The sequence below is a fragment of the Ursus arctos genome, unplaced genomic scaffold, assembly GCF_023065955.2.
Source record: "Ursus arctos isolate Adak ecotype North America unplaced genomic scaffold, UrsArc2.0 scaffold_7, whole genome shotgun sequence".
Taxonomy (NCBI): domain Eukaryota; kingdom Metazoa; phylum Chordata; class Mammalia; order Carnivora; family Ursidae; genus Ursus; species Ursus arctos.
The window spans coordinates 50824270-50846919 of NW_026623089.1; the positions used below are offsets into that span (position 1 = coordinate 50824270).

At 38.6% G+C, this 22650-nt stretch overlaps 2 protein-coding genes and 1 long non-coding RNA gene across 9 annotated transcripts in view; 1 reads left to right on the top strand and 2 right to left on the bottom strand.

The window, feature by feature from the left end:
- The window catches only part of ADK (adenosine kinase), a 518384-nt gene extending 518168 nt beyond the window's left edge, over positions 1 to 216 (bottom strand). For 2 of the 4 annotated variants that reach the window (XM_057308800.1, XM_026504502.4), the window contains exon 1: positions 109 to 209. In XM_057308800.1, coding sequence (XP_057164783.1) covers positions 109 to 173 — 65 coding nt within the window. In that variant the 5' untranslated portion in view covers positions 174 to 209. Of the gene's footprint in view, positions 1 to 108 lie in introns of all 4 variants that reach the window. The other 2 variants (XM_026504506.4, XM_026504504.4) reach the window with 2 other exon arrangements.
- A 38-nt stretch (positions 217 to 254) lies between these two features.
- Positions 255 to 22133, top strand: AP3M1 (adaptor related protein complex 3 subunit mu 1). 4 transcript variants are annotated; one of them, XM_048219284.2, is made up of 10 exons: positions 372 to 946; positions 6606 to 6672; positions 10145 to 10420; positions 11083 to 11254; positions 14033 to 14170; positions 15330 to 15415; positions 16438 to 16571; positions 17403 to 17610; positions 19401 to 19545; positions 20024 to 22133. In XM_048219284.2, exons 3-10 carry the CDS (start codon positions 10148 to 10150, stop codon positions 20122 to 20124), a joined length of 1257 nt encoding a protein of 418 aa, XP_048075241.1. In that variant the 5' UTR covers positions 372 to 946; positions 6606 to 6672; positions 10145 to 10147; the 3' UTR covers positions 20125 to 22133. The 4 variants fall into 4 exon arrangements, with proteins under 4 accessions (XP_026360284.1, XP_048075241.1, XP_026360286.1 ...); XM_026504501.4 differs by having other exon boundaries at positions 372 to 670; XM_026504499.4 differs by lacking the exon at positions 6606 to 6672 and having other exon boundaries at positions 255 to 670.
- Positions 6403 to 13809, bottom strand: LOC130543064 (uncharacterized). The gene is made up of 2 exons (XR_008958090.1): positions 13509 to 13809; positions 6403 to 8569 (listed from the first exon to the last, which is right to left on the bottom strand). It is a non-coding gene; the product is annotated as an uncharacterized LOC130543064 (long non-coding RNA).
- Positions 22134 to 22650: the final 517 nt, after the last annotated feature.

Consider the following 22650-nt stretch of genomic DNA (forward strand, 5'->3'; position numbering starts at 1 on the left):
CAAGCCGGCAGCGAGAACACCATTCGCTGCCGGAGCAGCGCGACCCCACGTGGGCCCTGGTTAGAGACAGTCGCCGTCACCCTCAACCCTACATCGAGGAGCGCTCACCTCAGCGCTCGGGGCGCCTCCACCTTCATCTTTTTGGGCTTCGGCTCCTCCTCGGCCGCAGCCATCTTCGTGCTCCCACCCCACTTAGGCTCCGGCGTGCGCCCCACCCCTTCTGCTCCTTGACCCTACCTCCTCTCCTCATCACCGCCTCCTCCTCCCCGAACCCCGCCTCTCCTGACTCTCCACTCGCAGTCTTTTCCTTCCACAGCCATTGGCCCAGCCCCTTTCTGGCCCCGCCCACCCGACTGTAGGGGGACCCCAGACTGAGTTAGGCTGCGTACGAGCGCCTGAGTCCACATAGTGTGAAACCCCCCTTTCTTCTAGGTTCTGGGTGATCTAGAAGATTTAGATCCTAAACCTCAAGAGACGTCTTTCTTCTCATTCAACGTCTTTCCGCTTACTTAGCTTTCCAATACGGTAGCCGCAGTCGGTTTCTTTGAAGCTGCTAGTCAGGCAATCTATCGGGCAACCCAACTGCAGGGTCCTCGCGGCCTTCTCAGCGGCCTCACCCTGGGTCCGAGGTGGACCTGGCGCCGAATCACTGGCTGGCCCAGGTGTCGGGGTGAGTGTGGGGGGCGGGGAGTCTGCGGACAGGGAGCAGCTCGAAAACTGGGGAGCAGGCTGAATAGCTGGGACTCCGGACTCCAGCCTGGGCTGCGGGAGAGCCTCTGATGCTGACCGCGCCTCTCTCTCGGCCTTCCGGGCTTTATTGCCGGCGGGGCCGGAAGGGAGAGGTGCACCTGCAGCCCGGCCTTCTCGGGTCCCAAGCCCAAGAGGTTCAGACTCATTGGGGTCCCTTTCTGTGCTTCGGCGCGGGAAAAAGATCTTGTCACCCACGGTGAGCTGGAGTACCCACAACTTGGACCTCAGTCCCAGGCTTCTGCTTTGGAAGACAAAACCCCTGACTAACCTGAACAGACATCCTGTTAGAGGGTGGCGCCTGGATGAGCTTGGGGTAGGGAATACCGCGAGGAGAGTGTTCCAGTTTTTCAGGAGAGGTGACAGGAATCTAAACTGAGTATGGAAAAGTGATGAGCGCTGTGGCTGGTTGGATTTGGATTGTGCCCGAAGTTGAAACGTATAGCCTGTGTGATTAAGAAGGTGGTGCCATTAAAATTAGGAGACCTTACATGAGGAGGAAGAATTTTGTGGAACTTGGGATATATCGAGTTTGAAACAGTGGCTTAGGTGTGGATGGTAGAAATTTTAAAAGGGGGGGCGGGGGCTGGGAAGTAAGCCGAAAAGAAACTTTCAAGGTGAGAACCAAATCAGGTGAAGTTTCACGTAATAAGGTAAGAAGTATTTGTTTTGGTTTGGGGAAAGTTACCAATGACATGAAATGCCCCAAGGGTCAAAGGAGGAAGTTGAAGTCTGAGGCTAGGTGGCTGGATTTGATCATTAGGAAGTCATTATGTCATTTGAGAGAGGTGCTTTGATACAGCCAGTAACTGGTAGGAGAAACTGCAAGTGTAAACTAATCCTTCATCATTTGGAGCAGGAAGCAAAAGATTATTGTGGATGTCAAGTCCCTAAAAGGATCGGGGTTTGTTTTAAAGAATACGAGGCACATTCTGTTTTGGGGCAGAAAGCAAGTAACCAATGTGTAAGATTAAAGATTCAAGAAAGAGGAGATAAGACCCAGAAGAGAGAGAAGGGAGTGGGATCAAAATTTCAAATGGAAGGATTCGTTTTGGAGAGAAAGGAGGACACTTTCAATTGAGACTATAGAAAAAGCTGGGGAATGAGGTGAATGAGGAATTACCTGAAATTTGCATGTCTTTGGTAGGAAAGCTCTCTTTGCAGTAAGGTTAGTTTTTCTTACTAGATCTTAGGATTCTTACAATATTTCTAAACATTCACCATAATATACTATTGGAGTTCCCTGCAGAATATTTTTAAGTAGCCCAATAATATCTCAATGCATGAGTAGCAAATAGCTTTTATAGAGAAGAGGAATTCTCTCTCCCTCTACAAATGATGTCTCCTATTACACAGAAAAGATAGAAGCAATCATCTTCCTACAACCAGACATACAAACCTCCTTCCCTTTTGTTTAAAAAAGAAACGTGTCCAGAGGCACCTGGGTGGCTCAGTCAGTTAAGTGGCTGCCTTCAGTTATGGTCATGATCCCAGGGTCCTGGGATAGAGCCCCGAGTCAGGCTCCCTTCTCAGCGGGGAGCCTGCTTCTCCCTCTCCTCCACTTGTGCTGTCTCATGCTCTTTCTCTCTCTCAAATGAATAAATAAAATCTGGAAAAAAAAAAAAAAAAAAAGAGGAAAAGTGTCCCTTATTGAGGAAGGCAGATCCTTTCATCTAGTTTCCCAATACCATCCTCACCTACTCTATCAGGATCCTCTTTTTTTCAATTATTTCCTCTCTCCTACATTATCCGCCTTTCCCCTCCTACACACACCTTTCCTTCAACAATTAGAAATATTCTTCCTTAACTGTGTGAAATACTCCCATTTATTTTCATGTCTTTTCATCCTCTTCACAGCTAGAGTTCTTGAATGTATCTACTCTCCTTATCTCTAATTTTCCCACCTCTTGTTATTTATTTCTTAGCCCATTTCAGCCTGTCTTGTTTCCTGCATTCCACTGAACTATCACTAAAACTACCTTTACTAAGATCACTAATGTCCTCTATGTGTTAAATCATAAATTCTCAATAGGGACAAAAATTGCTTCTTGTGAGGCAAAAAATAATAATACTCTTTATGTATTAAACAGTATATTTACAGTACATAAGGAGATATACAGATATCTATTATATAATATTAAAATTTTATGGGGGAGGGTGTGATTAAGGGGAGTCTGAAAAAGCCCCTCAGCAGGTAATTTTTAAAAAAAGATATTTTCAGGTTTTTTTTTCTTTTTTTGTTCAGTTCTTCTTGTAGCTTGACCTCTTTGTGCCATTTAAAATGTTTAGTATTCCATTCTTCTGGAAACACACTAACATACTCTAGTTACTAAAAATCGTTACCCCCCCCCCCTTTTTTTTTTACTGCTCTTCAGCCACATCTTCTCAGCCTTTTTTTAGGCCCACTTCCTTGACCTACTTGCTATTCAGATGTTGTTCTTTCCATAGGCTCTCTTCTTACTATGCACATTCCCTCTTTGTAGTTTTTTTTCTCCTTGTAGCTATAATTCCCATTAACAAAAAGGCATGTTTACTCATAAGTGTGTCTCCAACTTGGCTTGTCTCTGAAGCACTAGACCTACATATATAATAGTCTTTGAATATATCCATTTGGGTCAAATATATCCAGAATTGGGTCAATATATAGGACCAGGGCTAAGTGCCTCATTTTTCCTCTCATCTCCACCCCCCAAATCCACCTAATCTTTGCTCAAGCCTAAACATTTCTTTTACCTTTTTATTTTACTCCATCCCTGCTGTCAGCACTGTAGCCCATGGCCATCACCATAATTCATCTTAGAACTGGTGTCCTATTATTCAATTTACACAGTGCAATTTCTCTTACAACTGTAAATCGAATTTCATGAATTCCCTTCTTAAAACCATTAAAAATTGCACTGAGAATTAAGTAAACCAATCTCTGCTTATCTCCTTGCCAGTCTCATCTCGCCACTTCTCTTCACCTCTAAAATTGCTAAATTTGTACTGGATTTCTTTACTTGTGTTCTCTGTCATCTCGAAGATTTGTGGAATTTTGAAGGACAGTGTATTTCCCCTGTCATAATAGGAATTGCATCTTACTGTGTTAAGTTGTTTGCCTTCTTTGCCGAACTCTATACTCTGAGTTCAGGGACTTTTACTTGGTTCACCTTTCTATCCCCATTGCTTACTACATAAAACATATTCGGACTACTTGTTGAATGAATAAGTGGTCAAAATACTGTCTGAAAATCAGAGAAGCTAGATTCTTGGCTGGTCTCATGTTCTTACCTTGCATATAGGCCCTTTTATGCCTCTATTCTATGTAGAAGGAATACATTTTCTTTTTTAGACATTATTCCAAGGATATTTTGACTACCGTTCTTCCTTGACTTATGTTGAGGTTATGTCCTGAAAATATTGTAAGTCAAAGATGCATTTAATATACCTCAACCTACTGCGCGTCATAGCTTAGTCTAGCCTACCTTAAATGTGCTCAGAACACTTAACTTTAGCTCACAGTTGGGCAAAATTATCTAACACAAAGTTTATTTTATAGTTAAGTGTTGAATATCTTGTGTAATTTATTGAATGATGAAGTGAAGAACGGAATGGTTGTAAGTGTATTTGTTGTTTACTCTGGTGATCTGGTGGCTGACTGGGAGTTGCATCTTGCCGCCTCTACCCAGCATCTCAAGAGAGTATTATATCGCTCTCCTGGAAAAAGATCAAAATTCAATGTATGGATTCTAATGGATGCATATCACTTTTGCACAGTTGTAAAGTAGAAAAATCTTAAGTCAAACCATCGTAAGTTAGGGACCATCTGTATTATAATTGCATGGTTTGTGAATCATCAGGTTGACTGTCCAACATTGGGTAAAGAGGATTTATGAAGTTAGCAGTCAAAGTTCTGACGGAATTTTCTCAAGTGGCTTTAAAATAAGCTGGTAGCATTCTGTTTTCTGATTCAAAAGTCACTAAGAACAAAAAGATGGTTGTGGTTGTAATGAGTGTGTAGCTTTCCCAGAAAGTTTATTAGAATGATTAAAGGAGCAACTGCAGCTACTAAAAGGATAAGTAACTAAAGAAACAGGCTAAATTACACTGTCGCGCGTGGCAATTATTGTTATATCCATTAGGCTCTTGATCGTAAAGGAATAGAAGAAATAAGCTCTCTCTTACATTCTTACAGTAGAAGGGTAAGGTGGGGTTACAGCTAAGCACTGTTGAGAGCTCCAAGTGTTAGGCTTTCATCTCAGCACTAAAGATAACAATAAATCCAAATGGCCGGTTTAACTTACTGTATTCTTCTGAGATTAGAACTATTGCCAACAAAAACAACTTTGTGCAAACTTCCAGGAAAGAATTTTTCACCAGTTTAAGAGGATGAGTAGGAATCTGGCCTCTAAAATAAAGGAACCATGAAGTCACTTCAAGAACAAGCAGCTCTTTTAGGGTGTACTGTGGCAACAAACTACCACAGATCCATATGAACTCTACCTTCTATAAGGTATAGTTAAGAAGATAACTTATGTAAATATAATTTCTGCTCTAAATAATTTATTAGAACACATTTTGGCTTCTGACTAAGTAAGAAGCACATCCTTCAGCTCTTCTTAAATTATAACCTCAAAGAGCACATTTGCTGCTCAGTCCGGTATGGTAACCACCAGCTACATGTAGTTATATATATTTAAATTAGTTAAAATTAAAACTTCAGTACATCCATTGCATCAGCCACGTTTCAAGTGTCCAGTGGCCACACATGATTAGTGGATACTATATTGGACAGCACAGGTGTAAGACATGGCCATCATTGCAGGAAATCCTGTTATACAGTGCGGCATTAGAGTATGTTCCTAATAATTAGTCTCCAGGAGTCAGGTAAGAACAGGAGCCCAAGATTCACCCAGACCTAGGTTTGAACCTTAGCTGATACTTATTGTGTGATCTGATTTAACATTTCTAAGACTTTACTGTCTTACCTGTAAAACGGGGGTAAGCGCAATATTTATAACATTGAATTGTGAAGATTCAACGAGATAATGTAGGGAAGTGCCTAGCATAGTGCCTGGCCCACAGTAAGTACTCAGTACCTTTTAGATATTATTAATGTATTTATTCTTAATGAATAAAAAGCTTTGAATAGAGCTGAAAATTTAGTTTTGTGAAGAGTACCATATTCCATAGCTGGCTCACTTACATGCTCAAATCTGAGTCTCTGAGTGGATTACAGTGTTCTCCTTTCAGCCACACTATATTTCAGATGATGATTTTATTCTACAAAAAGGTGTCATAATACAAATTTAGTTGCAGATCTTATCATTGGATATTCCTGTTTCTTTTTCTTTTTTAAGTGTATCAGCAGGGTTAGAGTTAAAGTCAGTAAGTTCTGTATAACAAGTCTGTATTCCAGTGACACTACTTAACACTCAAATAGAAATATACAGCTGACACAAAGCAAACCTGTTAAACAAAGCATCTGACTGTATAATTTCTTTATCTGACTAGATAAAGTAGAAAAATTTAACAGGTTTCAGTATTAATCCAGAAAAATTTAGTAGGTCCAAAACCTCAGGGTTTATTGCTGCCAAATCACATTGATTGCTTGGCTAAATAGAGATGGCTTTGAACAAAGAAACATTTTTTTGTTTCTAATAATCAGGAACCGTAAAATGTTAACAGCATTCATATTTATTAAAACAGTAATTACTAAAACACATCTTAGTATTTACATAAAAACTTCTGAACATGTGCCAAATGGGAAGGGGAAATCATCACCAGGTAGTCCTTATATGTCAGCTGCTTTCATAAAATAAATGACTTGCTCTCAAAAGAACTGGTCAGGTTGGTGTCATTGTTTTCTGTCTCAACAGAATTGAATAAATCCATTCTGGAAAATCTTCCTTTCCTCTTTGGAATTTATCTTCATGCAGAGAAACTGTATGTATTCATTTTAAATTTTTTATATTTGGACTACACTTACACAATACTATAATTTTGAGTTAGTGACCACTAGACTAAACACTTGGTAAGTGATGTTACCTACATAAAAGAAAGGAACACGTTAAGGTAATTAGGTATTTTTCTATTGTCCCCCATTTGCAAGGATAATAAAGTTTTTATCTGAAGTATAGTTAACACTCAGAAAATTATATGTCACAATATAAAACCCAATGCATTATCACAAAATGAATACAACTTGTAACTATCATGTAAATCAAGAAATAAAACATTACAAGCACCTTAGGAAACATCCCCCATGCCCCTCTTAGTCACTACCCCCACTCTCCATAAAAGATAGCACTTGATTTCTCAAACCATAGATTAGTTTTGTCTGTTCTGGAACGTCATATAAATAGAATCATACTGCATGAATCCTGTTGCATCTGGTTTTGTTTGTTCAATATAGTTTTCATAAGGTTCATCCATATTTGTTTCATGTAACAATAGTTTGTTTTCATTGCTATATAATATTTCATTTTAATAGTACACTATAGTTTATTTTTCCATTGTACTATTAATAAATATTTGAGTTGTTCCAGGTTTTCACTATAACAGTATATTTTTATACATGTTTTTGGTGCACATTTGTATATATTTATGTTTAATCCACCTGGGAGTAGATTCGTGTGTCACAGTTATTAAGAATATTTTTTTAAGTGAAATACAATTCACATACTACAAAACTCATCATTTTAAAGCATACCATTTAGTAGTTTTTAGTGTATTCACAAGGTTGCACAACCATTATCTCTAATTCCAGATTTTTATCACCTTAAAAAGAAATGGCAAACCCATAAACACTAACTCCCCATTCTTTCTCTTCCACCCAGCCCCTGGCAACCACTAACCTAATTTCTGTCTCTGTAGATTTGCTTATTCTGGACATTTTATGAAATGAAATCATATAATATGTGACCTTCTGTGTCTGGCTTCTTTTACCCAGCATAATATTTTCATGGTTCATTCCTTTTTATAGTTGAATAATATTCCATTGTTGGAAAATTATGTACTCATTCATCAGTTGATAGACATTTGAGTTGTGTCCACTTTTTGACTATTCTGAATAATGCTGCTAGGAACATTTGTATATAAGTTTTTGTATGGACATCCATTTCCAGTTCTCTTGCTTACATACCTACGAGTAGAATTGCTGAGTTATTTGGTAACTCTGTCTTTAACTTTTTGAAGAACTCCGTTTTCCACCCCATCTGTACCATTTTACATTTCTGCGAACAATGTATGAGGGTTCCAGTTTCTCCACATTCTTGTGAATACTTGTTATTGTCTGCATCTTAATTATATCTAGCCTAATGGATATGAAATGTTACCCCATTGTGATTTTGATTTACAGTTGAAAAGGTGTTGAGCACCTTCCCATGTGCTTATTGATCATTTGTGTGTCTATCTTCTTTGAAGTAATGTCTTCAGATTCTTTGCCCATTTTTTTTTATTATGTTCTTTTTATTATTCAGTGGTAAGCATTCTTTTTATATTCTGGATAGTAGTCTCATAAGATATATGGTTTACGATTATTCTCTCATTCTGTGGGTCATCTTTTTATTTTCTTGATAATGTCCTTCAAAATACAAAAGTTTTAAATTCTGATACAAGTCCAGGTTATCTGTTTCTTCTTTTGTTGCTCGTGCTTTTGGTGTCATCTAAAAAAAAGTAATCCTGGGGCGCCTGGGTAGCGCAGTCGTTAAAGCGTCTGCCTTCGGCTCAGGGCGTGATCCCGGCGTTCAGGGATCGAGTCCCACATCGGGCTCCTCCGCTAGGAGGCTGCTTCTTCCTCTCTCACTCGCCTGCTGTGTTCCCTCTCTCGCTGGCTGTCTCTCTGTCACATAAATAAATAAAATCTTTTAAAAAAATAAATAAATAAAAATAAAAAAAAATAAAAAAACGTAATCCAGGGTCATGAGGACTTAATGGATACATTTTTTTCTAAGGGTTTTTAATAGTTTCAGCTCTTACATTTAGGTCTTGATACATTTTGAGTTACTTTTTATACATGGTATGAGGTAGAGGTCCACATTCATTCTTTTGCATGTGGGGATCCAGTTGTCCCAGCACCATTTGTTGAAAAGACTATTCTCTCTTCCACTGAATGGTCTTGGCAATTTTATCAAAAAATCAATTGACCATATATGTAAAGGTGAATTTCAGAATTCTCCATTCTATTCCATGGATCTGTACAACTGTTCTGCCAGTACCACATAGTACATTTGTAGTAGGTTTTGAAATCTAGAAGTATGAGTCCACCAGATTTATTCGTTTTCAAGATTGTTTTGGCTATCCTTGGTCTCTTTCATTTCTGTATGAATTTTAGGATCATCCTGTTAGTTTCCACAAAAAAAGGCAGCTGGCACTATAGTAGGGATTGCATTGAATCTTAAGCCAATTTGGGGGGTATTGCTCTCTTAACAATATTACGTTTTCTAATCCATGGATGTGAAATGTCTTCCCATGTTTTAGATATTTTTAATTTCTAATTTCTTCCAGTGATGTTCTGTACTACTCAATGTATACTAATAATGTTCTGTACTATTCTATATTGATGACATTCTGTACTATTCAGCATACTTGCACTTTGTTAAATTTAGTCCTAAATATTTTGATCTCCTTGATGCTCTTGTAAATGGAATTATTTTCTCAATTTCGTTTTCAGGTTATTCATTGCTAATGTGTAGAAATACAATTGGTTTTTTAAAAATACTAATCTTGGATCCTGCAACCTTGCTGAACCCGTTTATTAGCTATGATTTTGTGCATGTGAGCATGTGTGTGTGTGTTCCTTAGGACTTTACATATGCAAGATTGTATCATCTGCAAATTGAGGTAGTTTTATTTCTTCCTTTCCAATTTAGAAACGTTTTGTTTCATTTTCTTGTCTAAGTGCCCTGGCTAGAATCTCCAGTACCATACTGAACAAAAATGGTGAGAGTGAACATCATTGTTTATTCTTGATATTAAAGGGAAAGCTTTTAATCTGTAGTCATTAAATATGATGTTAGTTATGGGATTTTCACAGATGCTCTGCTCTCTTGGGGTTAGGAAGTTTCTTTTTCTAGTTGAAGTGTTTTTATTGTAAACAGATGCTAGATTTAATCCAATGATTTTCCTGCATGTTCTGAAATAATTGTTTGTCTTTTATGTATATTGTATGTTACATTGATTGATTTTCATATGCTGAACCCATCTTCCATTCTTAGAATGAATCCCATTGGTCGAGGTATATAATCTTTATGTGTTGCTAGATTCAGTTTCTTAGTATTTTGTCAAGGATTTCTACAGCTATTCTTAAGTGATCTTGGTCTGTGGTTTCTTCTGTTGCCTTGGTCTTGTTTTGGTGTCAGAATAATACAAAGATAATTTTTGATGTACACTAAATTTAAACTTTTTTTCCCCCCAGAAAATGATCCACAGTCTATTTCTCATAAACTGTTCCGGTGACATATTTCTTGAGAAGCACTGGAAGAGTGTTGTGAGCCAGTCTGTCTGTGATTATTTCTTTGAAGCTCAAGAGAAAGCTGCTGATGTTGAAAATGTACCACCTGTCATTTCAACACCTCATCACTACCTCATCAGTATCTACCGGGATAAGCTCTTCTTTGTGTCTGTCATACAGACTGAAGTGCCACCTCTCTTTGTAATTGAGTTCCTACATCGAGTTGCTGACACTTTTCAGGTTGGTTATTCATCAGGTTTTTTTAACTTAAACTACTCAAGTTAATTGGGGATGGGACACATAATTACATTCTTTAATTATCCAGTTTTTGATATGTCTTCTGTCTGTCTGTCTCTCCTTTTCAGCTAAGCATAAATTCATAAACCCTTTTTTTGGGGTGCACAGCAGTACACATGGCTGCTCCATTCACTGTTTCAGTAGAACACAGTAATCTCGTGGTCATGGAAGCCATATTTTTTATGTGTATTACATATTATGTCATCAGGAAACAGTAATGCCCTCTACATACAGTTCTCTGAATGGTCCCAAGATTTTTATTGGTTATGTAATCTTCTAATATTTACATTTTATTACTTGCTAATTATACTAAATAATTGAAAACTTATCTGTGTTTTGGGGGTTACCTAATCAGGGCAAATTAAGTTTATAGTACACATCCTAGTTTAATGTTTCAATGTACTCTCTGGCTTAATATGTAATAGGAATTCAGTTCAATCTAAAAATATTGAGGAATAGAACTATAGAGGGTTTTTTCCCTCTGACTTACATATTTTCAACATCTTAATGAATTATGCTACTGTAAGTTTATTCTTCTGAACAGAGTATTTAGAAAGCCTTTCTTCATGCCTTCCATTGTGCAATATTGTGTACATTTTGTTAAGGACTACTTTGGTGAGTGTTCGGAAGCTGCAATTAAGGATAATGTGGTCATTGTATATGAGCTCTTGGAAGAAATGTTAGACAACGGATTTCCACTGGCTACTGAATCTAATATTTTGAAAGAACTGATTAAACCACCAACAATTCTCCGTTCTGTCGTCAACTCTATTACAGGTAAGGTGAAAACGTGCTGTATTAGGAACTGAACAATTAAAACTTTATAAACAACTCCTTGTTGCTTATGATCTGGCAGATTATTAAGGTACTCCAGTTTGGCCAGAGTTAAAGTTAGTAGTATTGTTAAAATGAATGTGTATTTCTTTTCATGGGGAAACTAGGTCTTAAATGGAAAGAAAACTTGATTATTACCCTTTTATTATAGATAGGTTTTTCTATAAGACCACAATAACATTATTACTGTTACTTAACACTAAATAATAAGACTGAATAAATTTTCCCAGTTAATCCTAAAAAGCCAGTATAGTGAGGCTATAAAAGGGAAGACTTTATGTGAGGCTACTTAGAAGAACATTTAATCTATTTATAGACTGGCATTTTAATATTTAAATTAGCGTTATTTTATGTGATGTGATGAAGATGTCAGCTAACACTATACTGGGTAATCATTGTAGTAGATAAGTGTATCAAATCAACATGCTGTATACCTTAAACTTAACACAATGTTGTATGTCAATGATACCTCAATAAAAGCTGGGAGAAAAATAAAAATTAATAAATAGCATTATAAAACTGGCATTATGTTGCTACCCCAAATTACTAGGAAATAGAAAATTTAAGACTCTTCACCACAGAGTACATATTGTCTCCTCCAAGTCTTTGTTTTAAACATGCAAAAGATTTATTAAAACAAAAAGAGATAGGAAATTAGTCTACTTTTGAGATCTCATGCATTATGGGCCTTGTACTTGTGTTATTAATTTTTGTTTATTTCTTGAGTATAGCTAGAAATTAGGTACATCCAGATGACAGTATTTTTCGAGAGTATTGAAGTCTTCTAGAGAAAGATTTCCGTGAAATATTACATGCCACACCAGCTATGCTGTCTACCATTTTAAATCCCTCTCCATGTGTATTGACCTAAAAAATGGGGCAAGAGAAGCCTATGAAAAAGCTATATCCATCTTCTGTATAAGGCTGAGTGTTAGCAGAAATTCACGAAAAGATAAAATGGAATGTATGTACCTAGAACTTATGCTCTGGATGGGAGATTGGGAAAAAAATTAAAGTGCATAAATAATATAAGATTGTAAAAGGCAATTCCAGACTTTACAAACAATACAATGACACTGGAAAGTACACATGATATAGTATTAAATAGAAAAAAAATCACAAAACTATAAAAATTTCTCTTAATTACACATAAACATTGATACAGACAGAAAAGTTCTAAAATGTTTTCAGTGACCATCTCCAGCTAAGAAGCTGCATACTGTCTTTATTTTTACTTTATACTTTATAATTTTTAAAATAAACATGTATTTTATAGTAACAAAAAGTAGAATGAAAATGTATAGATTATTAACGTAGTGTATTATGAAATTAAGGAGAATGGTTCAGTAGATAAACTGTGGTGCTTAGCCCCAGTGCAGGGCCCTAGAGAATCAGCAGAATTTAGGGAGAGAGGGAGGAATAAGAGCATTCTATAGATGGAATTATATAAGAAAACACACATAGTGAAAAACCACGAATTGTATTAATTCATTTATCAGGAACAGAGCTGTTTTTTTAGCTGAGTAATGAGGTTTAAAACTTAAAAGTTGAGGAAGTTCTTGAATGCTAGGCTAAATATTTAGTTTTTATCATAAAGCCAGTGTGGAAACATTGAAAGTTTGAACAGGAAGGTGAAAGCAATGTTTTTAGAAAATTCTGGAAACCAAAAGGTTTGGAGACACAAACACCAATCATAATTAGACTGTAAAGTTATACATACAGTATGATCACAATTGTATTTTAAGGTGCAGTCAGAAAAAAAGCAAACCTATCAGAATAGAAAAAAATAAGTACAACCTATTTATGAGGGAAATGTTTAAAGAAATATACCAAAATGTTAATGGTAGTTGTATTTTGGTACTAGGAAAATGGATTCCTTTTAGCCACTTTTCTGAACTTTCCATGTGTTGTTGTTATTAAGCATGTACTACATTTGAGTTGGAAATGTAAATTAACCAAAATGTTAACTATGTCACAGCTCAAGGGCATGTTTTGGAGACCAGACTTATTTTCAGACATATGTCAATTTACCAGTTAATTAGCCAGATATTAAACATTAGCCATATTGCAGCCATTTGGGTGTGCCGACCTTAAAATGGGAAAAGGCCAAAGTGTATTCTTCATCCAGTTACTCCGCTGAGGCCTGCTTGGCAGTATCCCATGTAGAATTTAAGCTGAATACCAAAGGCCTACTTACCACTCTGTATTCTCAGTGGAGACATTTTATCGGCAGAAGGTTTTGAAACAACTAGCCTCTTTTCTTCATCAGTGGCAGCAGGACGAGATTCTGTTGTTGAGCCACTGGAATTAGGTTAGGTTACTGTTAACACACAGGAAGCAAAAGATAAGTAAATGAATTTAACCTGGTTTGGCACATAGAAGACCACATGGCCTATTTCTGTCTTCTAGAAATTTGATCATGTTGGTATGGCTGTATCTCCAACAATTCTGGAAACTATCCACAACTTCAGTGAAGGAAAACCCAAACATTTAAAGAAGCAGCTACAGCATTCTTTTTTTTTTTTTTTTCTGTTAATAGCTTTTCTTTCTTTCTTTTTTTGTTTTTAAAGTAAACTATACACCCAATGTGGGCTCAAACTCACAACCCCAAGGTCAAGAGTCGCACACTCTACCAACTGAGCCAGCCAGGAACCTCTGTTAATAGCTTTCCTGATCACCATTTTATGCATTACCTTTGCTTTCTCCTTTTTCGACTTCTAGGCAGTAGTAATGTTGGGGACACACTCCCCACTGGGCAGCTGTCCAACATCCCATGGCGCCGGGCAGGGGTAAAGTACACAAACAATGAAGCCTATTTTGATGTCGTTGAAGAAATAGATGCAATTATAGATAAATCAGGTAATTGTGTGCATGTGGTCTTACTTGGGAAGAACAGTTGAGCTGTCATAAGCTGAATAGAAAATTCAAATCCCTTGGTAGTATGGTTTCAGCAGAAAGGCATTCATTTCCTAATAGCTTAAAAATCTGTTTATTTTGCCCAGAGGTTACATATAATTTTCATAACCACTAGCTGAGCTCTGCCAAACCTTTGTAAATCAGATCTCATGCTGCCTTACTTTAAACCAGTTATTACCCTGTATGCCTCTCCCTCTTGCCATTTTTTCAACATTTATTGTTTTCTACCATGCACCATACTTTTGCTACCACTGTATATGCACTACTTCTACTAAAGACCCCAGACAAGACAGTGGTACTGTAATTAGAAACATAAAATTTTATTAAAAACATCTAGTCTAACCCTCACATTTTATACATAAGGAAACTGAGGCTCAGAAGGGTTTAGTAATCTGCTTAAGGTCACACAGCTAGTTGGTGTGTGAAAATGAGCTATTGTGAATTAATAGCCAATATCTTTTCTTCATTGAGTGCCCTTTTCATTATAAAATCCCATCATACAGAATAATAGCTGTATTATTACAGAATATTGGCTCCTATTTCTTAAAAAGTTGACAGCTTAGTCCATTTCAATGAGAAATTCACCTCATTTTTAAATTCCATTAAAAATATTTTAACTTCAAACACTTTTTTTTCCTAAGAGGGAAAGAGTTGGGGGAGAGGACAGAGGGAGGGAGAGAATCTTAAGCAGACTTCACACCCAGCATGGAGCCCAAGGCAGGGTTCAATCGCATGACCCTGAGATCAGGACCTGAGGTGAAATGAAGAGTCAGACGCTTAAGCAACTGAACCACCCAGGCACCCCAGAAATACTTTAATTTCATCTCCAGCAGTCTTACGAGGTTGACTCTATCAAGATAGAGGCAGGTTTGATATTCCTTAGAATTTCCACAGTCCTACCAGAATTAGGTGTGGGCTGTGGCACTTAGCAAAGAAGCTGCCATAACCAATGTAATGGATCCCCTATCCACTAACTTGTTAGTAGATGTGGAAGTTTCATTATGTCTGACACCCAGGAGCTGTCTCCATTACTTCAGATACAGTGATCGCTCTAGTAAAGACTCAGATTCCGGTGATGTTATCTCTTTCTTTCTTTCTTCAGGATCTACAGTCTTTGCAGAAATTCAGGGGGTCATTGATGCTTGCATTAAGCTATCTGGAATGCCTGACCTTTCTCTTTCTTTCATGGTAAGTTTTGTTCTGTCCTATAGCTCTTTGCATGCCTAATATATATGAGGTACTAAATGAAATGATAAATACTGAGAGTTGTTTATCTCTTAGATTGTAAGGATTATCTCAGAAATATTGTAAAATTATTTATTTATTTATGTGTTTATTTATTTATAGAACGTGTGTGCACATGAGTGAGCAGGGGGAGGGGCAGAGGGAGAGAAAGAGAGAATCTCAAGCAGACTTCATGCTGAGCCAGGAGCCCAACATGGGGCTCGATCTCACAACCCTGAGGTCATGACCTGAGCGGAAATCAAGAGTCAGCCCTTAACTGGCTGAGCCACCCAAGCGCCCCCATCTCAGAAATACTCTTAACCAGCTTCCCAAGACAGTAGTTTATGTGATGAGCATGGTCTTTATGGAAGGCTGAGGAGAGGTCTTCTCCTGGGTGTTTTAGTGGCTTAAATGGCTGGCTGGCTTGTGCAAATCTGTAGTCTCACTTACTAAATTAGTATTTGCTTTGCTGGTATGAAAAGGCATTGATCTTTTGCATCATTTTAGACTCAGCATGATCTACTACTAAGAAAAGAGAATGGAGTTCTAATGCTAACTTAACTTGTCCTGCCCCACATATAAAATATTTGTGGGGCACCTGGGTGGCTCAGTCGGTTAAGTAGCCGGCTCATGATTTTGCCTCAGGTCATGATCTCAGGGTTCTGGGATCGAGCTCCATGTCGGGCTCCATGCTCAGTGGGGAGTGTGCTTGAGGATTCTTTCTCCCTCTACCTTTGCCCCTTCCCCCACTCACGCACATGCACGCACACGCTCTTTCTCTCTCTCTGTCTCTCAAATCAATAAATCTTTAAAAATATATTTGAAAGCCTTGTGAGACCATTAAGTTTGTGTTATTGTGGTCATAGTAACAAACTCTTAACATGACTGTTTTATCCTTAGGGAGTATATTAATGTCTCATAATATCTGAGTAGAGTTGCCATATTGCATGCACTCTATGAATATTGCTGTCTTGTTTTCCTGGCAGAACCCACGTCTTCTAGATGATGTCAGCTTCCACCCCTGCATCCGGTTCAAGCGCTGGGAATCTGAAAGAGTTTTGTCATTTATTCCTCCAGATGGAAATTTCCGACTCATATCATATCGTGTCAGCTCACAGAAGTATGTTGATACATCAGCTAGAAATCTGTATCAGTGTGATGGGTATTCACCTTACCTTTTTCATTCTGACAGTCAGATACTTGAATTCGTCACTGCTCCCTTTAGCCATAGCTCGCCAGGAAACTCAGGAAGAACTGGTGAAAATATTTATCTAAAATAATCAGCATACCTTGAATATGAGAATGTAAAAGAGACTAGTAAAACATACACCTAAGAACAAGCATTTTGGACTGTGCATAGCCCACACAAAACCTTGAACCCATGCCATAATTTTACTGTGGTCTGTAGATTTCAGAGCTGACGGGAGACAAACACATCTCTAGCTCTCTAGGCTATCTGCCAGCTAACTGGCTTCAGGTCACTCTTTTGTGTACTAAGGTTTAAATGAATTGGCATTGTGAATTGTAAATGGTTTGTCCCTTGAAAATATTAGAAGGTATTTGGGTAATATCAGATGGGACTCAAAAGCAGAGAAATTATTTCGTGGCTATTACCACATAGGAACTGTTTTATTTAGGATAATTTTAAATTATCTTTTCTGTGGGAATTTCTTCAGACGAGGGCTATTTGTCCCAGTTGTTTATACTATCTTGATTCCTGTCTTGATTTGTATACTTACTGCTCAGAAATTGTGTAATTCCTCGTGCAGTGGTACTCATACCCTCTGGTGAGTATCACTGAATGCTGAATCGCCAGGTCTGGGGGGTAAATGGCCCCATAATGGAGTCAAAGGTAGGGTAGGAAACTCTGGACTTAGGTTTCCAGGCTACCTCTGGAGCTGTCTCACACCATTAATTATGTTTGTGGTTGTGTCTGTCTTTCTCTTCTCAGTCTAGTGGCAATACCGGTGTATGTGAAACATAGCATCAGCTTTAAGGAGAACAGTTCTTGTGGTAGATTTGATATTACAATTGGACCAAAGCAGAATATGGGAAAAACTATTGAAGGAATCACAGTAACAGTTCACATGCCAAAAGTTGTGCTGAATATGAACCTGACACCAACACAAGGCAGCTATACATTTGATCCGGTTACCAAGGTACAGCCACCTCTAATCAAGAGTGAGCAAATGTTTCTGCAATCTTTATTTTATGATGGCAGGGAGGGCAGAAGGAAGGGTTTGATGTCTTGGTTAAAACTAAAGTTACTGGGGTGCCTGGGTGGCGCAGTCGTTGGGCATCTGCTTCGGCTCAGGGCGTGATCCCGGCGTTCTGGGATCGAGCCCCACATCAGGCTCCTCCGCTGGGAGCCTGCTTCTTCCTCTCCCACTCCCCCTGCTTGTGTTCCCTCTCTCGCTGGCTGTCTCTGTCAAATAAATAAATTTAAAAAAAAAAAAAAAAAAAAAAAAAAAACTAAAGTTCCTAACGAAACCTGGAGAGCGTACTGTGCTGTGCTCTCGCTACTGACTGTGGAGGGAATCCCACATCTGCTGCTGCAGAGACAAACCAAAAAGTGAGACTCATTCTGTTCTCCTTCAGAGTGTGCCTTTCCTCATCCAGCGAGATGCACTCGCTGAGGAATAAGATGTAAAAAGCCTTTTACTAGGATGATCGGTAGGGGAAGAAAGGGATAAAGAAAGGGGGGGTAATCAGAAGGGGGAATGAAACATGAGAGACTATGGACTATGAGAAACAAACTGAGGACTTCAGAGGGGAGGGGGGTGGGGGAATGGGATAGACCGGTGATGGGTAGTAAGGAGGGCACGTATTGCATGGTGCACTGGGTGTTATACACAACTAATGAATCATCGAGCCTTACATCGGAAACCGGGGATGTACTGTTTGGTGACTAACATAATATAATAAAAAATCATTTAAAAAAAAAAAAAAGATGTAAAAAGCCTTTTAAAAAGAGAAAAGCGTTATCTGGATATAAGGAGTTAGTATTGTAGTCTGTTAATTGTTAAATTTTCTGTAGAAATTGATCGTTAAGACTTTTCTTTTTAATTTAAAAGCACTGTTCCATACTCTTCTACAGGGGATGCTGGCTAGGAAAGCAGCTTCCTCACCACACATAAACGTGTCTCTAGCAAAGGGTTTTCAGGGAAACTGTAGAAGATGGGTTTTCTCTTAGCTTCTTGCTTGGGGAAAAAGTATGATTAAACAGCAGAGTCATTGAGCCGCCTGATACGTGAAAAGGCGTATTTTTAAATAAAATCTTTGAATGTTAAAGATCATCTAATCCAGTCCTAAAGATTTGAAGAACCTCCCCAGAGACTACCCAGGCCTGAGAAATGGAGGGAGAGTAGCTCCAGATCCCTGGCCCTTCACCTTGGCTTCAACTGTAATAGCTTCCTTTTCTTGACTATTACTGAGCTTCCACACTAAAGATTTTATTGGAACAAAGAAAGCTAAAAGTTTAAGCAGCATCAATTTAGGTCCATTTTCTCATGTCACAGGAAAGTAAACTGAGGCCGGAGGCTTACAGTGAAGGTGGTATAGTAGAAGGAACATATGAAATCCGATTAGCTTCAAATTCTAGCCGTGCTTTTAAACTAGCTGTGTGACCTTGAGCAAGTCATTTGACCACTGAGCCTCAGTTTCCTTGTAAAAGAAGACAAAATCTGTATCACAGGCCTCTTTGAGATAACGTATGAATAGTGCTAAGCACAGTGCTGTATCCAAAAGTAAGTAGATTCTCTACAAATGTTGGTCCTCTGCCCTCACCATTCAGAGTCACAGAACTGATTCATGGTAAAGTTCCGTGAAGATCCCAGGTCTGTTGTTCCCAAGACACTGTGCTTCATTCTGTACGGAAGTTGATGGTGTCTTTGAACATTTGTCTTTAGTAAATGGTTCAGATTGTATTTGTTTTCTATGTCTTTTTAAGGTACTAACATGGGATGTGGGAAAAATTACTCCACAAAAGCTCCCAAGTCTTAAAGGACTGGTAAATTTACAGTCTGGAGCACCCAAGCCAGAAGAGAATCCGAGTCTCAACATACAGTTCAAGATCCAGCAGCTTGCTATTTCTGGTAAGGAGAAGTTTTGACTTGTGTTTAAGTGTGAACTGAGTTTTGCTGAGGTCAGCTCTCAGGAGCTCAGAAGGGTACGAGCATACCCTCTTTAGAGAGAACAACAGCTCCAGTTTGCCTGTCACACTGGGCTATGGGGCCATCCTCTCAGGTACGATGATTTTGCAGAGCACCTTATTTCACACAGCTTTCTTCCACGGCACCCTCCTCCTCCAAGCACAAAGGAAGGAGTCATTCATACTCAGAAAGAATTATCCTTAAAAGACATTCCTTGCCCACATGGGAATCTAAACTAAAACCATCCCCCCACAGTGCTGTAATTTGTGAATAGAAGAAGGGAGATTGCTTCCAAATGGTAGAAGGGACACTTGGTTAATGTCACATTTACTGGGTAGTGTTCATTGCTAAACAAATACTTGTTGGTTGGTGTGGCCAGGAAAATAATTTGTCCTTTCCTTACCTATTCTTTTTGATACAGGCTTAAAAGTAAACCGCTTGGACATGTATGGGGAGAAATATAAGCCATTTAAAGGAGTCAAATATGTCACGAAAGCTGGAAAGTTCCAAGTGAGAACATGAGAAGAGGCCAAAATTCCTCAAGATCTGTTTGTTTTCCTAGTGTCATTATAGTTTATTACTGTTAGGTACCAAGTGGGTGGGAATACATATTCTAGTCCAAGCATTCCTATTGAGCTACACACAGCTACCGAAGTTGCTTAGTAATCAACGTAGGGTTCTGAAGAGCTTTAAGCTAAGGAAACTTTGAATGACTTAGCTTATTTTGTATCTTTTCGGTTAGGAAGATTCTGGAGGTGATTGCCTCCATAGGGGGGCATCAGCTGGAGGCTGCACATTATCACAGTAAAAGGCAAAGGCTGCAGTGATGACTCTCCCCTGAAACAAGTGACCTGGTCTCAGCAGGAGCTGTCTTCATCTGTAATATGATGTATCAAGTGCAGCCAAACGTCACACCTGTCCCGAATCAGCATCTGTCCCAGCAGAGGAAGTTCCCCCCACCCCAAGAAGTTTACAAAAAACTGCCTCTTCAAGTGTTTGCCTTATTCAGCTTTTCACTTGTGCCATTAAGCAAGCACTGTAGCAAAAGCCACTTCCACTGGCCCTGGCACGGAGCCCCACTGCTCCAGGCTCCATTCTCACTGTACTTGGTCTTGTATTTTTTATAAATAAGATTTTTATGTAGAGCTCAGATTTTGATTTACAGGGACCTTGCTGCAGGAAGTACTATCTCAGTTTTGTGCCACTAGTTTAGCTGTTAGATAGCATAGCAAAAATTATTTCTATCAAAGGGGCGAATGCTTTATTAAGGCAATAAAAGGGAACACTACTGCTTTTAGGAAGTTATTGCAAGCACAAGCATTTGAGATTTGAAGCAAATTAAAGCGTAAAAGAGAAACTTAAGTGAACTTTGCCACCTTCATGTTTTATAAAGCTTATCAACACCCCTTAAACCATTGTTAGCCTAAAGGCCTCAAGCCCTAGTTCAGCAAAAGAAAGAAGATGTGCCTGCTTCACTGTCCTCACTTTTTGTTAATCTTTTATCTTTTTTATTGTTGTTCTTAAGGTCTTGAAATTACCTGCATCCCTTGTCTTCAGGGGGAGCTCCCTTTTCATATAGTGTGTGCTTCCCAAGGCTACAGTGGTCAATAAGTTCCTTCCTGAAGCTGTTGTCGTAATTGTTACTTGCATGTCTCTACTGTACTGACAGAGTACTTGAAGTACACGATATTGAGGCAGTAACAAGATCCTCAGTAACACTGATGAAACCATATTGATCGTCTTGGTTGGTAAGCCAGTCTAGAGTTGTATCATTTCACTCAACTTCACTGGCTTTGAAGTCCTTGCCCAGTCATTTTGCCTCATTAGACCTAAAGAATGGAGAAGGGCTGAGAGATACAAGTACTTGTTCTTGATGGTTCCCACTTGTTCTTGCTTATGCTGTTAGTTTTCCTCTCCTGTTCCTCTATTCTTTTCATTCCTCTAGGCTTATAAATCTCTTTTCCTTAACCTGCTAACAATGGCCCTTAAATTCATCCCATTCTGCTGTCAAGGGCTAGTGGTCGATGCTGCTACAGAGAGCCCACCAGACAGCAGCCTTCTTACCTTTGCCTGCCTGGGGATCCTAGCCTTCCTTTCATCTAATGGGAAATGGCACTTTTTGCAAATATGAAATTTCTTGGGTAACCAATATCAGCTTGGCAGCTAAAATGAAGATGTTGTCAAATATTTATTCCCTTTGCCTAACATTGATTACCCAGTCCAATTGCTTTTATTTTCAATGTCTTTTAATGTCCTATCTCAAAAGAACAATCAGTACATTTGTTTTTCTTTCTGCAGAATCCCTAATCTCAACCATGTATATCTGGACTGTCCAGTTTTCTTTCTGTGCTATCTTCTCTTATATATAAATAAGCAGATTATATGCAAAGAGTTCCTTGTCTCTAGCAATTTCTGCTAAAACTTCCAAGTAGATTGTTTCCTTTTACAATTAAATTATTGTATTTATTAATTTGAATCCAGTAAATCCTTTCTCCAATCTGGCTATACTGTCAATAAAAAGATGAAAGCAACGAGTTGATTTTTTAGCTCTACTGTTGATTGAGGGTTCTCAGATGGGCACGCCTCAGCGTCAGAGCAGGCCAAGCATGACCAGACTTTGTTCTGTATCGTCCCATAAGGTGTCAGGGTTGCTGCAAAGCATTAACAAGTGCTCCTCTCTTAACCTCAGTGTGTTAACAGCCATGGATACTTTCTCTGAACATTACCCTCTGGCCAGAGACTAAGCAGTAAGTGATCACAGTTACTCTCCCTGTCCCCACCCCCACCTACTAATAATAAAGATCCATGAATACTTTGTAATAGTAGAATGTTTTTCAAACACAGAATCCAGCTAATCTCAGAATTGCCCCATTTTATAAATTCTTAAAGGAGATCTCCTAAGAGCAAATGAAGTAGATGCTCATTTTCTGCATAAGGAAGTTACCATCCGTTTATTCAAAGAGAATTCATGGGATGGGTTCATTCCTAAAGTGGTGCCACAGAACAACCCTTGGAAGATGCTGGTCTTAACTGTTCTGAGAGTCCTCT

What these genes read in the sequence shown, in the direction of transcription:
- AP3M1 (XM_026504499.4), top strand. Translation starts at nt 10,148, where the DNA reads ATGATCCACAGTCTATTTCTCATAAACTGTTCCGGTGACATATTTCTT. An exon ending in TGTCGTCAACTCTATTACAG is followed by an intron (nt 11,255 to 14,032) that starts GTAAGGTGAAAA and finishes TTCGACTTCTAG; the next exon opens with GCAGTAGTAATGTTGGGGAC. An exon ending in TATCGTGTCAGCTCACAGAA is followed by an intron (nt 16,572 to 17,402) that starts GTATGTTGATAC and finishes TTCTCTTCTCAG; the next exon opens with TCTAGTGGCAATACCGGTGT.